The sequence below is a fragment of the Panthera pardus genome, unplaced genomic scaffold, assembly GCF_024362965.1.
Source record: "Panthera pardus isolate Hobbes unplaced genomic scaffold, ASM2436296v1 HiC_scaffold_8, whole genome shotgun sequence".
Taxonomy (NCBI): domain Eukaryota; kingdom Metazoa; phylum Chordata; class Mammalia; order Carnivora; family Felidae; genus Panthera; species Panthera pardus.
Window position 1 is genome coordinate 18,808,329 of NW_026527013.1, and position 11,700 is coordinate 18,820,028.

Here is an 11,700-nt window from a genome sequence, read left to right on the forward strand (position 1 = left end):
AGCCTGGCAAGGACATCTGGGCAAATACAGACTCACACACTGGCCCCCACAGCCACCCATCCAGACACTGCTAGAAACTTCAGCCTCTCCTCAGCACTGCCTCTTCACAGCCCATATCTGGTCCAGTCCCTACCGTGTCCCCCCCCAGTCTGGGCCTCTCCCATTCCAAACCTCTACTGTGGATGTGTCCTTAGAAAATCAGTAACATAGACCTGGCTGGGCTGCTCCCTACTCCCCATCCCTGGCCTGGCTTCCATGGCCCCACAGGAAGTCCAAGCCCCTTGGCCTAGCATTCAAGGTCCATCCCAATGGGCTGCAGCATCTCTCGGTCTCATCTTGTCCCCTGTCACTATCTGGCCCTCAGTAAATCTGCTCCCTGTCTGCTCCCCTAGGCAGGGAACCCTGGAACATCAATGTGCCCTTGCCTGTGGCTTTAGTTGCCAATGATATCCTGGGACTGGGTGAGGTGGCCTGCTGTGGGCTGCCATGCAGGGGAAGATAGGAGTTGCAGGGGCCTTCTGCCAAGGATTTTGAGTGCCAGGCTAAAGAGCACGGGCTTTTCTTGTAGGCCCTTGGAGCTTCTGGAGGTTTGGGGCAGGTGAGACAGGCAAGATGGGTATTTTAGAAAGCTTCCTGGGCAGAATGTGGGTAGATAGGCTGAAGGGAAAGACTGCACAGTGGCCCTGGGGAAAGGGGTAGGAACCAGGTATGTTTTCTGGGCGTGATGCAGAGAGGAGAGGGTGAGGCCTCAAGGTGGGGTGGTGGAGGTGATGAGCTTGGGTAATGGAGAGCCCTGGGGTGTGCAGTCCAGAGAGCGTGGGGGTGGGATTAGGAGTCTAGGCTGGCAGGGAGTGCAGGCCAGAGAGGCAGGCCGTCCTGGCTCCAGGCCAGGGTGGACACAGAAGTTCCATGGGCCGGCAGTGTGGTGCCATGCCGTGATGAGCCCTCAAGGTGTGCAGCCAAAATAACAAAAGATGAACAATAGAATGAGGAGTTGAAAAAGCAAAATGTATTGTTAAAGGCCCACCCATTGTTCTGAGGCTCTGGGACACACTATCATTTTCTTTGTGACAGATGGTGAGTGTGGGTGGGAGGTTTTTATGTAGTTTCTTGGCAAGGTAAAACGCAAGAAGCCCAATGTCCGGGCCTAGTGTATTTTGGGGATTTGGGTGGTCCATAAAAGCCCAGAGTCCCAGGGCACTCTGGGAAGGCTAGGAACTAGAGACAAAGGACCCAAGGTAGACCTTCCATCACCATCCAGTGATGTGGACCTTCAGGTAATGTGAACGGCAGGTGAGGAGAACTACAGAGAGGGCAGGGTTAGGGAGTCTGGACCAGGAAGCAACACAGCCAGAGACAGGTTGGAGAGGCCCTGCAGGGTAGCTGGTAGTCTCAGAGAGTGGTGGGCTAACAGGGATGTGGAGGGAGCTGGGGGCCAGGCCAAGAGCACAGTCCAGAGAGTTTGGCAGAGGGTGGTATAGGGCAGCTGGGAGAAGAGGGTGGACCAGGCGGCTGAGCTGCATGTCACTTAAAACAGCTGTAGGACGGGGCAGGAAAAGACCCAGAGCCTGCAGTAACTGACAGTCAGCCTGTGCCCCTTCTCATGATTCTCTGGGGATCTTGGTGGGCACCCAGGGACCACTCCATTCCTGTCCATGGCCCTCTATTGCCCTGGTCCCCACCAGCTTCTAGACCTGAAACCAGAGCCAGACTGTACTGTCCTCACCTCAGGACACTCAGTGGGAGAGAGAGGGTGGCAAGCCCACTGGACATGGGCGGGGTCCTCAGGGCCGCTGTATGCTAGAAGTTCTCAGAGGCAGGCTAGTCCTAGAGACCAGCACAGAGGGGCATCTGCTCCACCCCTCCCCTGCTGCCTGGAGTGCTGGGAGAGAGAAGGCCTGTAAAACGGTCACAGGCCGGTGATGATGTCCACCGGGGGTGGGGGGGGGGTGCGGCGGGCGGGGAGGCAGTCCTCAAGACTGCCTGGTGAATCAGAGCACCAACTATATGGAGCCCAGCCTCTGCCCCAACCCAGGCCAGGGCTCTTCTACCTTTGCCCCACCAAGTCACCCACACCTTGGGTCTCAGTGCTGCCCGCCCTTCCCTCTGTCTCAGGTGTCGGCGCTGCCACCCAACGGCCTGGTCCGCAAGGTGAAGCGGACACTGCCCAGCCCCCCTCCAGAGGAGGCTCACCTGCCCCTGGCTGGCCAGGCCCCCCCACAGCTGTATGCAGCCAGCCTGCTGCAGCATGGGCTGGCGGGGCCCACCGCTGTCCCTGCCACCAAGGCCAGCCTGCTCCGGGAGCTGGACCGGGACCTGCGGCTGGTGGAGCATGAGTCCACCAAGCTGCGCAAGAAGCAAGCGGAGCTGGACGAGGAGGAGAAGGAGATCGACGCCAAGCTCAAGTACCTGGAGCTGGGTATCACACAGCGTAAAGAGTCTTTGGCCAAAGACCGGGGTGGCCGTGACTACCCGCCCTTGCGTGGTCTCGGTGAGCATCGTGACTACTTATCAGACAGCGAGCTCAACCAGCTGCGGCTCCAGGGCTGTGCCACTCCTGCCGGCCAGTATGCTGACTTCCCTGTCACTGCCGCTGCTCCTGCCACCCCCTCTGGCCCTACTGCCTTCCAACAGCCCCGATTCCCACCTCCAGCCCCACAGTACACTGCAGGCAGTGGTGGGCCAACTCAGAACGGATTCCCAGCCCATCAACCACCCACCTACCCTGGCCCCGGCACATACCCAGCACCTGCCTTTCCTCCTGGCACCAGTTACCCAGCTGAGCCTAGCCTGCCAAGCCAGCAGGCTTTCCGTCCCACAGGCCATTATACAGCCCAAACACCCATGCCAACCACACAGAGCACTCTTTTCCCAGTCCCAGCTGACAGCCGTGCCCCCCACCAGAAGCCACGCCAGACGTCACTAGCCGACTTGGAACAGAAGGTGCCCACTAACTATGAGGTGATTGCCAGCCCAGTTGTGGCCATGTCTTCAGCCCCACCTGAAACCAGCTATAGTGGCCCAGCAGTAAGCAGCAGCTATGATCAAGGCAAGGCTGCTGAGCTGCCCCGGGCCGGGGACCGTAGTGGTGTGAGCCTGAGCTCAGCCTCCACCTACCCCTCTGACTCCCACTACACCAGCCTGGAGCAGAATGTCCCTCGGAACTATGTGATGATTGATGACATCAGTGAGCTGACCAAGGATAGTATCTCCACTACCCCTGATAGCCAGCGACTAGAGCCCCTGGGGCCAAGCAGCAGCGGGCGTCCAGGGAAAGAGCCGGGAGAACCCAGCATCCTTGAGGGGACTGCATTGCCCTGCTGCTACACCAGAGGGGAGGAGGAATCTGAAGAGGACTCTTATGACCCCCGTGGGAAGAGTGGCCATCACCGGAATCTGGAGAGCAATGGCCGACCAGCCAGTGCCCACTACTACAGTGACAGCGACTACAGACATGGAACTCGAGCAGAGAAGTATGGTCCAGGTCCCATGGGGCCTAAGCATCCCTCCAAGAGCCTGGCACCAGCTGCTATCTCCTCCAAACGTAGCAAGCACCGGAAGCAGGGCATGGAGCAAAAGATCTCCAAATTCTCACCTATCGAAGAGGCCAAGGATGTGGAGTCTGACCTGGCCTCCTACCCCTCCCCTGCAGTCAGCAGCAGCCTAGCCTCTCGGGGCAGGAAGTTCCAGGACGAAATCACCTATGGGCTCAAGAAGAATGTGTATGAGCAGCAGAGGTACTATGGGGTGTCCAGCCGGGACCCAGTGGAGGAAGATGACCGCATGTATGGAGGGAGTGGCCGGTCCCGGGTGGCATCTGCATATAGTGGGGAGAAACTGTCCGGCCATGACTTCAGCAGCCGGGGCAGGGGATATGAACGGGAACGGGAAGCCATGGAGAGACTCCAAAAAGCGGGCCCCAAGCCCTCGTCCCTGAGCATGGCCCATGGCCGGTCCCGGCCCCCCATGCGGAGCCAGGCCTCTGAAGAGGAGAGCCCCGTCAGCCCCTTGGGGCGGCCCCGCCCTGCCGGCGGCACCCTCCCTCCTGGGGACACCTGCCCACAGTTCTGCTCCAGCCACTCCATGCCTGACGTCCAGGAGCACGTCAAGGATGGGCCTCGGGCCCACACATATAAGCGTGAGGAGGGCTACATCCTGGATGACTCCCACTGCGTAGTTTCCGACAGCGAAGGTAATGGCAGCCAGGGGTGATTTCTGCAGCCGCTCAGCACCCGGGGGGCCTGCCCGCCCATGGGGCCCTGGGCCCTGAGATGTCCCAGGGGGGCCTGGCTTGGCGCCTCATCCAGTGGGCTGCTCCACCTGCGCCCTGGCCCTGGTTGTGGGGGGGACGGGCTGGGGGCCTAGTGTTAATTGCTTGTGGCTGTGGTGCCCACTCTCTGGTTTCCTTGCATGGCTTCAGCTGGGCCTCCCCCTGCGGCCAGCCCAGGGGTTGATGGTGTTCTGTTTTTGGTCTCTGAAGCGTATCACCTGGGCCAGGAGGAGACAGACTGGTTTGATAAGCCCCGGGATGCCCGCTCTGACCGGTTCAGGCACCACGGGGGCCATGCAGTCTCCTCCTCCTCCCAGAAGCGAGGCCCTGCCAGGCACAGCTACCACGACTACGATGAGCCCCCCGAGGAGGGCCTGTGGCCACATGATGAGGGTGGCCCGAGCCGCCACACCTCAGCCAAGGAACACCGGCACCACAGTGACCACGGGCGGCACTCAGGCCGCCACACTGGTGAGGAGCCGGGCCGGCGTGCTGCCAAACCACACACTCGGGACCTGGGTCGCCATGAGGCCCGGCCTCACCCTCAGCCCAGCCCTGCCCCGGCCATGCAGAAGAAGGGTCAGCCTGGGTACCCCAGCTCCGCTGAATATTCACAGCCATCCCGTGCTCTGTCAGCATACCATCATGCCTCTGACAGCAAGAAGGGCTCCCGGCAGGCCCACTCGGGGCCCACTGCACCACAGCCAAAGCCAGAACCCCAGCTGCAGTCACAAGGTCGGCAGGCAGCTCCTGGGCCACAGCAATCACAGCCGCCACCATCAAGGCAGACACCCTCGGCAACAGCATCACGCCAGCCACAGACGCAGCAGCAGCAGCAGCAGCAGCAGCAGCAGCAGCAGCAGCTACAGCCCCCTCAGCAGGCCCCAGCGCAGGCTCGGCTGCAGCAACAGGGCCAGCCAGCTACCCGGGGCCCAGCCTCTGCTGCCAGCCAGCCAGCAGGGAAGGCTCAGCCAGGCCCCCCAACAGTCACAGGCTCCCAGCCAGCAGGACCGGTAAGTAGGGCTCCAGTGCATGGATCCTACCCAGGGTGTATACTGCGGCCGCAGCTTGGACGTGCCCTTGGTTCCAGGCTGGGCACGGGCAGAATCCACGGACAGTATCTGAGCTATGGGTTCTGTGTTGCAGCCACGGGCAGAGCAGGCAAATGGCTCTAAAGGGACAGCTAAAGCACCCCAACAGGGGAGGCCTCCTCAGGCCCAGCCACCACCAGGACCTGGACCTGCAGGTGAGCCTGTATTTTGGTGCCCTCGGCCACGGCCCAGAATTCCTGGTCTGCCCTCTCCCTACACCCATGGGCGTCCTGAGCTCCCCTGCACTGCCACCCGCACTGCTCCCTGCGAAGGTGCCCAGGGGGCTGCAGACCTTTGCAGTAGGAAACAAGCTTGGGGTTAGAATGAGCCAGTTGGGGTCACCAGCACTGGGGACTTTGGGCCCAGGCAGCTCTGGTCAGGGAACCTGAGTACAGGGCCAGGACCACAGCTTCTTACTGTCTCTTTCCTTCCCCTTCTCTCCTCCCATCTGTCTTTCCATCCTCCTCTTCTCCTTCCTTGCTTTCCTCAACTTCCCTTTTTCTGCCTCCTCCAACCCCTTTCCTTCATGTTCTCTCTCTCTCTCTCTCTTCATTTCTCTCTCCTCCCCCTCACTCTCCCACCTCACAACTGCCTGTATTCAGATTCCCTCAGGGCTGCTCTCCCACTCAAGCCTGTCTCCTGATGGTGGTTTCTTTCCCCCTAGGCGTGAAGGCCGGAGCCAGGCCTGGAGGGACCCCAGGGGCTCCTGCCGGCCAGCCAGGCGCTGATGGTGAGAGTGTGCTCTCCAAAATCCTCCCTGGTGGGGCAGCAGAGCAGGCTGGCAAGCTGACAGAAGGTAGGCACTGCCTGCAGCCAGGTCCATGGTGGGCGGCAGCTCCAGGGCCCTACTCTGGCAGAGGTTACGTCTGGGAAATGATTCCAGGCTCGGTCAGCCAGACATAGGCCAGCCTGAACATCCACCTGCTGCTGCCCAGTGGCTCTCTGGGTGGTCCTTGCCCCTTGGGGTGGGCTTGGCTTCACTGTGCCAAATGGCCCCAGCTAAGAGGGAGTCTAGTCCAATTTCCTGATGCCTCTCTTCTTTTTCTTTGTCACAGCTGTCTCTGCTTTTGGCAAAAAGTTCTCCTCATTCTGGTGACCATGCCCTGCAGGGTAAGTATGGGCTGCCTGTACCTGCCTCCCTTTGCATGGGGGTTCCTGAGGAGTCCTCTAGGAGGAGTCTGGTCTTTAGCAGTGGTGATGTGGCCAGAGCTGCAGTATTCTCTCCTGTGAGTGTGGGAGGAGGAAGAGGAAAAGGAGGAACCCAACGCATAGAGGCCTTAATGTGGGGCCAACTCCATAGGGGTCCTGGGAAAGGGAAGCTAGGGCCAACACTCCCTTGTCCTTCTCCACCACGCCTACCACCCCTCCCGGGGCTCTCACAACTTTGAACTGGCTTTAGTTTGTAGGTAGGGCCCCCTGGGATACAGCTCCTCCTCAACCTTTCTCTGTAAATGCTCCACAGGCTCTTGAAGAGACGAAAGGAGATGATATCATTGCTGTGGAAAAATCTCTGGAGTCAGAGGCCTGGGCACAGCTCTGGACTCTGCGTATAACAGTGAGTGTCAGGTCCAGGGTAGGGCGGGGCAGAGGAAGGGGTGAAGGTCCAAGGCCTGGCTGACCAGACCCCTGTAGCTCCTACAAATGTGAGCTGGGAGGAGGCTGGTGGACTTCCTTCAGCTGTGATGGGCCTCGCAGCTACCCGAGGGCCAGAGACAACCAAGCTAGCTGAGATGACTCAGGCAGTAACCTCAGGGAAGGACCCAGCAAAGCCAACCGTCTCCCACAACTTCGGGTCTTCGTTCTGGGCACTGATTCCAAAGCCCTTTCCCTGAGGCCTCGTGCTGGTGACTTTGCTCCAGACAGTCTGGTGAGGCCTGAGTCCCCAATGCTGCAGACCGTAGTAGCCATGAGCATGAACTTAAAACACTGTTGGCTTTCACAGGCTGAGCTCATGACCTGCAAGATGGAAGAGCAAAATGAGAAGTGAGGCAGACAGGAAGAGGACAGAGAGGAGAGGGAGGTCACTGGACAGGCAGTCTCAGCCCCTAGCCAGGTCAGCCCAGGGAGAGAGTGGAAGGGCCTCTGCGCAGGGGCCATGGCTCTGCCTGGACTGCAGTGGCCAACACGGGATGAGAAGCCTTCTCCTGGAACCCTCTCTGGTCCCAGCCCAGCCTCTGTGGCAGAGGAGGAGGTAGCGCATCATCCAGGATGGCAGGGAGGGTAGCCTGGCTAGTGGTGCTGCTCGCACTGCTCTGTGCACGGCCAAGGGCCACCTTCTACCATTCCATAACCCTGGGACCTTCTCCATCCCCTTCCTTCACCACCTCTCAGGTTAAGAGTTTAGAGGTTTGTGTGCTTCTTGTGGTGAGCAGACAGGTGTGTGGCAGGGCCAGAGAGTCAGCGAACAAATCACAAGGGAGCCCAGGCCAGGGCTGCTTGTAGGAAGGAGTTGGGTGTAGTGGCAGAAGAGCTGCCTGTCTCTGGAGGAACAGTGGGGGCCCTAGAAACGTCCGGTCTCTCATCCACTTACCCGTTTATTCCACAAATGTTTGTCAAGTCCTAGGCAGGTGCCAGGCCCTGTTCCAGGTGCGAGGGATACAGCAGGAGATAAAACCAGGTCCCTGCCCTCCAAAGTGGACAGTCCATTTAAGGGGGACAGAGAAAAAATAAGTTAAAAAAAAAAAACACTAAAGGTTAAAAAGGTAATTTCTGAAGGTGGTAAGTGTTATGAAGCCAGTGAAGCAGGGTTGTGGGGCAGGGGGTCTGCTCTAAAGAAAGCAGTCAGTGTGAGGTAAGGCTTGAGGCGGGACGATGTTGGGATGGGACAGGTGGGCCTTCAGGCCAGACAAACGGCCAGCAGAGCCAGAACTACAGCAAGGGGAGAGGCGGTCAGGGTGAAGTCTGAGGGGGTGAGAGCCAGCTCGGGTGGGCTTTGTAGGCCAAAGTAAAGAGCCTGGAATTTATTTTAATTACAGTAGCCACAGTGCAGCACCCCCAGCGTTCTTCCTGCCTTCACCCCACTACAGTGGGCTCCCTGCTGCTTTCCCGCCCAGCTGGATGTTTCCTTGGAGTTGCCCTAGAACAGATGTGAAATCAGAAATTGTGCTGAAGGGAAGGAAGGGCAGCCCATGGGCTGGGTTCACGGCAGAACCTACCTTGGGTTTAGGGCTAGGGCTGTGTCACTGAGGAGCGAAAGGAACCACGGGCGTGGTTCTATTCTGCGTCCTGCCACACAGCCTGGGTGGGCCAGTGACACCACTAACTTTGTAGTTAAAGGAATCTCCCTCAGGTTCTGGTATCTGGCTAATGATTGGGCCACACGGCCAGCACTTCTCTGAGTGCCCATCTCCTGGTGTCTTCTATGGCCATTTCAGAAGCGGGCTGGGAGAGGTGGGCCATTTTAAACAAAATCCCATCTCCCTCACGCTCAAGCAACTTATGTTATATTCAAGAAATGTCCCTTCCTGCCACCTGGATACTCCTTGCTTCCTGTCCTTGTCTTCGTGACCTCAAAATTGCCCAAGCACCCATCTCCCCAAGACTCAATGGGTAGGGACCCCCTGGGTGAGGAAAAGTTGGTCCATCAGCACATGGGCAGATCACCAAGAGGAGGGCAGGGATGGAAAGCAGCTGTCCACAGCTCTTGACAAAATCCTTCTTTCTTTCCTTCTTTCCCCCTTCCTCTTTTTCTCCTCTAAGCATCTGCAATCTGGCAAACCCTTGGCCCAAAGACTCACACCAGGTGGGACGTGGCAGGCAGGCCTCCGTTGAGAACGGGATGTTTTCTAACAGCAGCTGTCTGGGTGAAGCATCTGCTGGACACGTTGAGACCACTGGCCCCGGGGGACCCATGATTGTCTTTCCAGAGACACTGCTCTCCTCAGGGCGCCACCTTCAAGGAATAGCCTTCGCTGGGAGGGAGGAGCCCTCTCCGGACACCCTGCCACCTCGGCAGTCCTGCTGCTCTTCCCACAGCCGCCTTTCTGCGGCCCGGCCAGCCAGGCTTCCTATGCGTTATACACAGAGTTTGGGCACAGGCTGCCTCTTTTTGACGGACGCTGCCCTCCCTCCACGATGCCAGAAGTTTTTCCACAGCCTTGGAGAGGGGCTTCGACTGAGGGCTGGGGGCCCTGGGCTCCGTTTCCTTCACATTCCAGCTGGCCCGGATCCTCTGTGGCCACAGGGCCCTGCTCCCCTCACCCTGCCCTCTGGGTGACATCGGAGCAGACTTCCATGTGGCCAGCATGGGGTTGGGAGAACTTTACAAATATTAGGACCTAACACTGTCTCATCGCTGAAATAAGAGGCCATAGCACCGAAAAGCAGCGTGGGCACTGGCTGAGGCTTCTCCCAGCCCATGGGTGGCAGCATGCTAGCACGCCTGCCACCATCTCAAAGCCATCCGCCCCCCCGCTCCCTCCCCCCCCCCGAACTCCCCAGCCATTGTGAGCATCCCAGCGACACCGCCATCATCTTGAGCAGCCAGCTCCTTGTTCATACACCTGGGGATTTCTTTTGATTTCAAGAACAGCCTTAATCATTTCAGTTTGATTTACGTGTATACCTCATAAGCAGTTTTCTTTTGTTTCTCTTTCTCCCCCTTCTTTTTCTCTGCTCGCCTCCTTGCCTCTCCCCTCCACCACCACCTGTGACCGATGGTTTGGTTTCCTCTCTGCTCTGCCCCTGATCAGCACAGGGAGAATGTTGACTCAGAAGCAATAGGGGGCAGCAGGCCACCAAGAGCACAACCCCAGGGCGAGGTCTAGGAAGGCCCCTCAGCCCACCTCTGTTTACTGTGCAATCCAGTCCTTCTTAAGCCATCACCAGTGGGCATGCTCAGAGCAGAGGGGCCAGGGCTTCTGCCATGCGAGGGCAGGGCCCAGAGCCCTGTGCTGGGGAGTATGGCACCGTCCACCCACCTGGCGTACTGGGCGGCATTCCTCCCCAAGGCCCTTACCTTGGGGGCCTCCCTTCCTCTTGGGCACCCCCACCAGTCTCATCTCTAACGTTCTATGCAATGAAATATAAACCCTCAAAGACAACTGTTAATATTTAATAAATTCCATGTTATGTATAAGGAGTTAATTGCAAACATGCAATTGAGAAACTGGATAGATAAGCTCATATCAAACACCGCCCCCCCCCCCCCGCCCCCTGCTCCCACTGTGTGTGTGAAATTCTCAGTCTGTGGCATGTTTGACCTGTGGCAGGACTCGCTGCTGCCAGGTGAGTCACCGCCTGTCCTGCAGTGGAGCATGCACAGCTCGCAGCCTTTTTGCACGATTTCATCCATTTTAACTGCTCCACCCTCTTGCTTGGGAGTTCTTTTTGCCTCAGAACCTCTCCTTCAGGAGTGCTTCTAGCTGACTTCTGCACGAGCTAGTGAGGACCTGCTGGAATTGTTGCCTGAGCGTGCAGGCTGCGGGGCGGGCAGAGCAGGGCCTCGCACACCTTGCAGGTTTCTCGGACCAGGATAGCAGGTGAAAAGAAGCCTTTGGAGTAGACATGCTGCTGGAGCCCACACAGGAGTGTGTGGGTGAACATTCTGAAGGTTTGCTGTATGATTTCCATCTGTAAGTCACTCCCCCTCTTATCCCATCCCTGAGCCAGAGGCGTCTGGCCACCCCTTTCAGTGGGACATGGCTCAGGCACAGAGCTGGGCTGTGTCTTTGGCCAGAGACACAGAGGCAGGGTCTGGCTATGTCCTAGGGACCCCAGATCCTGACTGTACCTGCTCCGTGCCTCTTCTTTGTAGCTCGGGGGGGGCTCCAAGGTCTGTGAGCCAAGAGATCTAGGCTGGGACAAGGGGATCAGCAAGTGCTCAGTAAGAGCTAGGTCTCTGGCACTTGTGGCAAGGACAGCTAACAATGTCATCTTGGACCAGAGCAGGTGTTCACATAGACACTGGCTTCACGCTGAGTTTCTTGGGAAGCTTTTCAGTAGCAAAATTCACAGAAGGTTCTTTTGTGACCCTCTTTCCATCTGTCTCCAGGACCTAAACTCCCTGCCCCCCCTCATCTCTAAAGCCCAAGTATCGCACTGCTTGTCAGCTTCCCTGTGACTGAGCCTCGAGGCCTGGCCTTCCTCCAGTTTGCTCTGGTTTGCACCATGCATTTCTCAGGGGTCCACATTTCTCATACTTTCCTATAAGGTCTACACAGCCCTTCAGAGGGGGATCCTGGCTTACCTCTGGCAGCTGTGGATGGGGCAGGAGGCTGTTGACCTCTGTTTTGGGCCTGTGACCCTGGTCCTCCTGGATTTGGGCTTCGCCCATCCCCCAGGACACCTGCCTCATCCCAGAGATCAGGCCTGGGCTGTAAGAGCCCCATCTGAGCAAGG

The 11,700-nt window shown here is 58.3% G+C and overlaps 1 protein-coding gene across 2 annotated transcripts in view; it reads left to right on the forward strand.

Annotated features, from left to right (window-relative positions):
* The window catches only part of BSN (bassoon presynaptic cytomatrix protein), a 92,764-nt gene extending 82,282 nt beyond the window's left edge, over window positions 1-10,482 (forward strand). For both annotated transcript variants that reach the window (XM_019416824.2, XM_019416823.2), the window contains 7 exons: window positions 2,116-4,192; window positions 4,481-5,283; window positions 5,417-5,516; window positions 6,026-6,157; window positions 6,417-6,471; window positions 6,824-6,916; window positions 9,061-10,482. In XM_019416824.2, the coding sequence (XP_019272369.2) occupies window positions 2,116-4,192; window positions 4,481-5,283; window positions 5,417-5,516; window positions 6,026-6,157; window positions 6,417-6,457 (3,153 nt within the window). In that variant the 3' untranslated portion in view covers window positions 6,458-6,471; window positions 6,824-6,916; window positions 9,061-10,482. The remainder of the gene's footprint in view (window positions 1-2,115; window positions 4,193-4,480; window positions 5,284-5,416; window positions 5,517-6,025; window positions 6,158-6,416; window positions 6,472-6,823; window positions 6,917-9,060) is intronic.
* The last annotated feature ends 1,218 nt before the right edge of the window (window positions 10,483-11,700 follow it).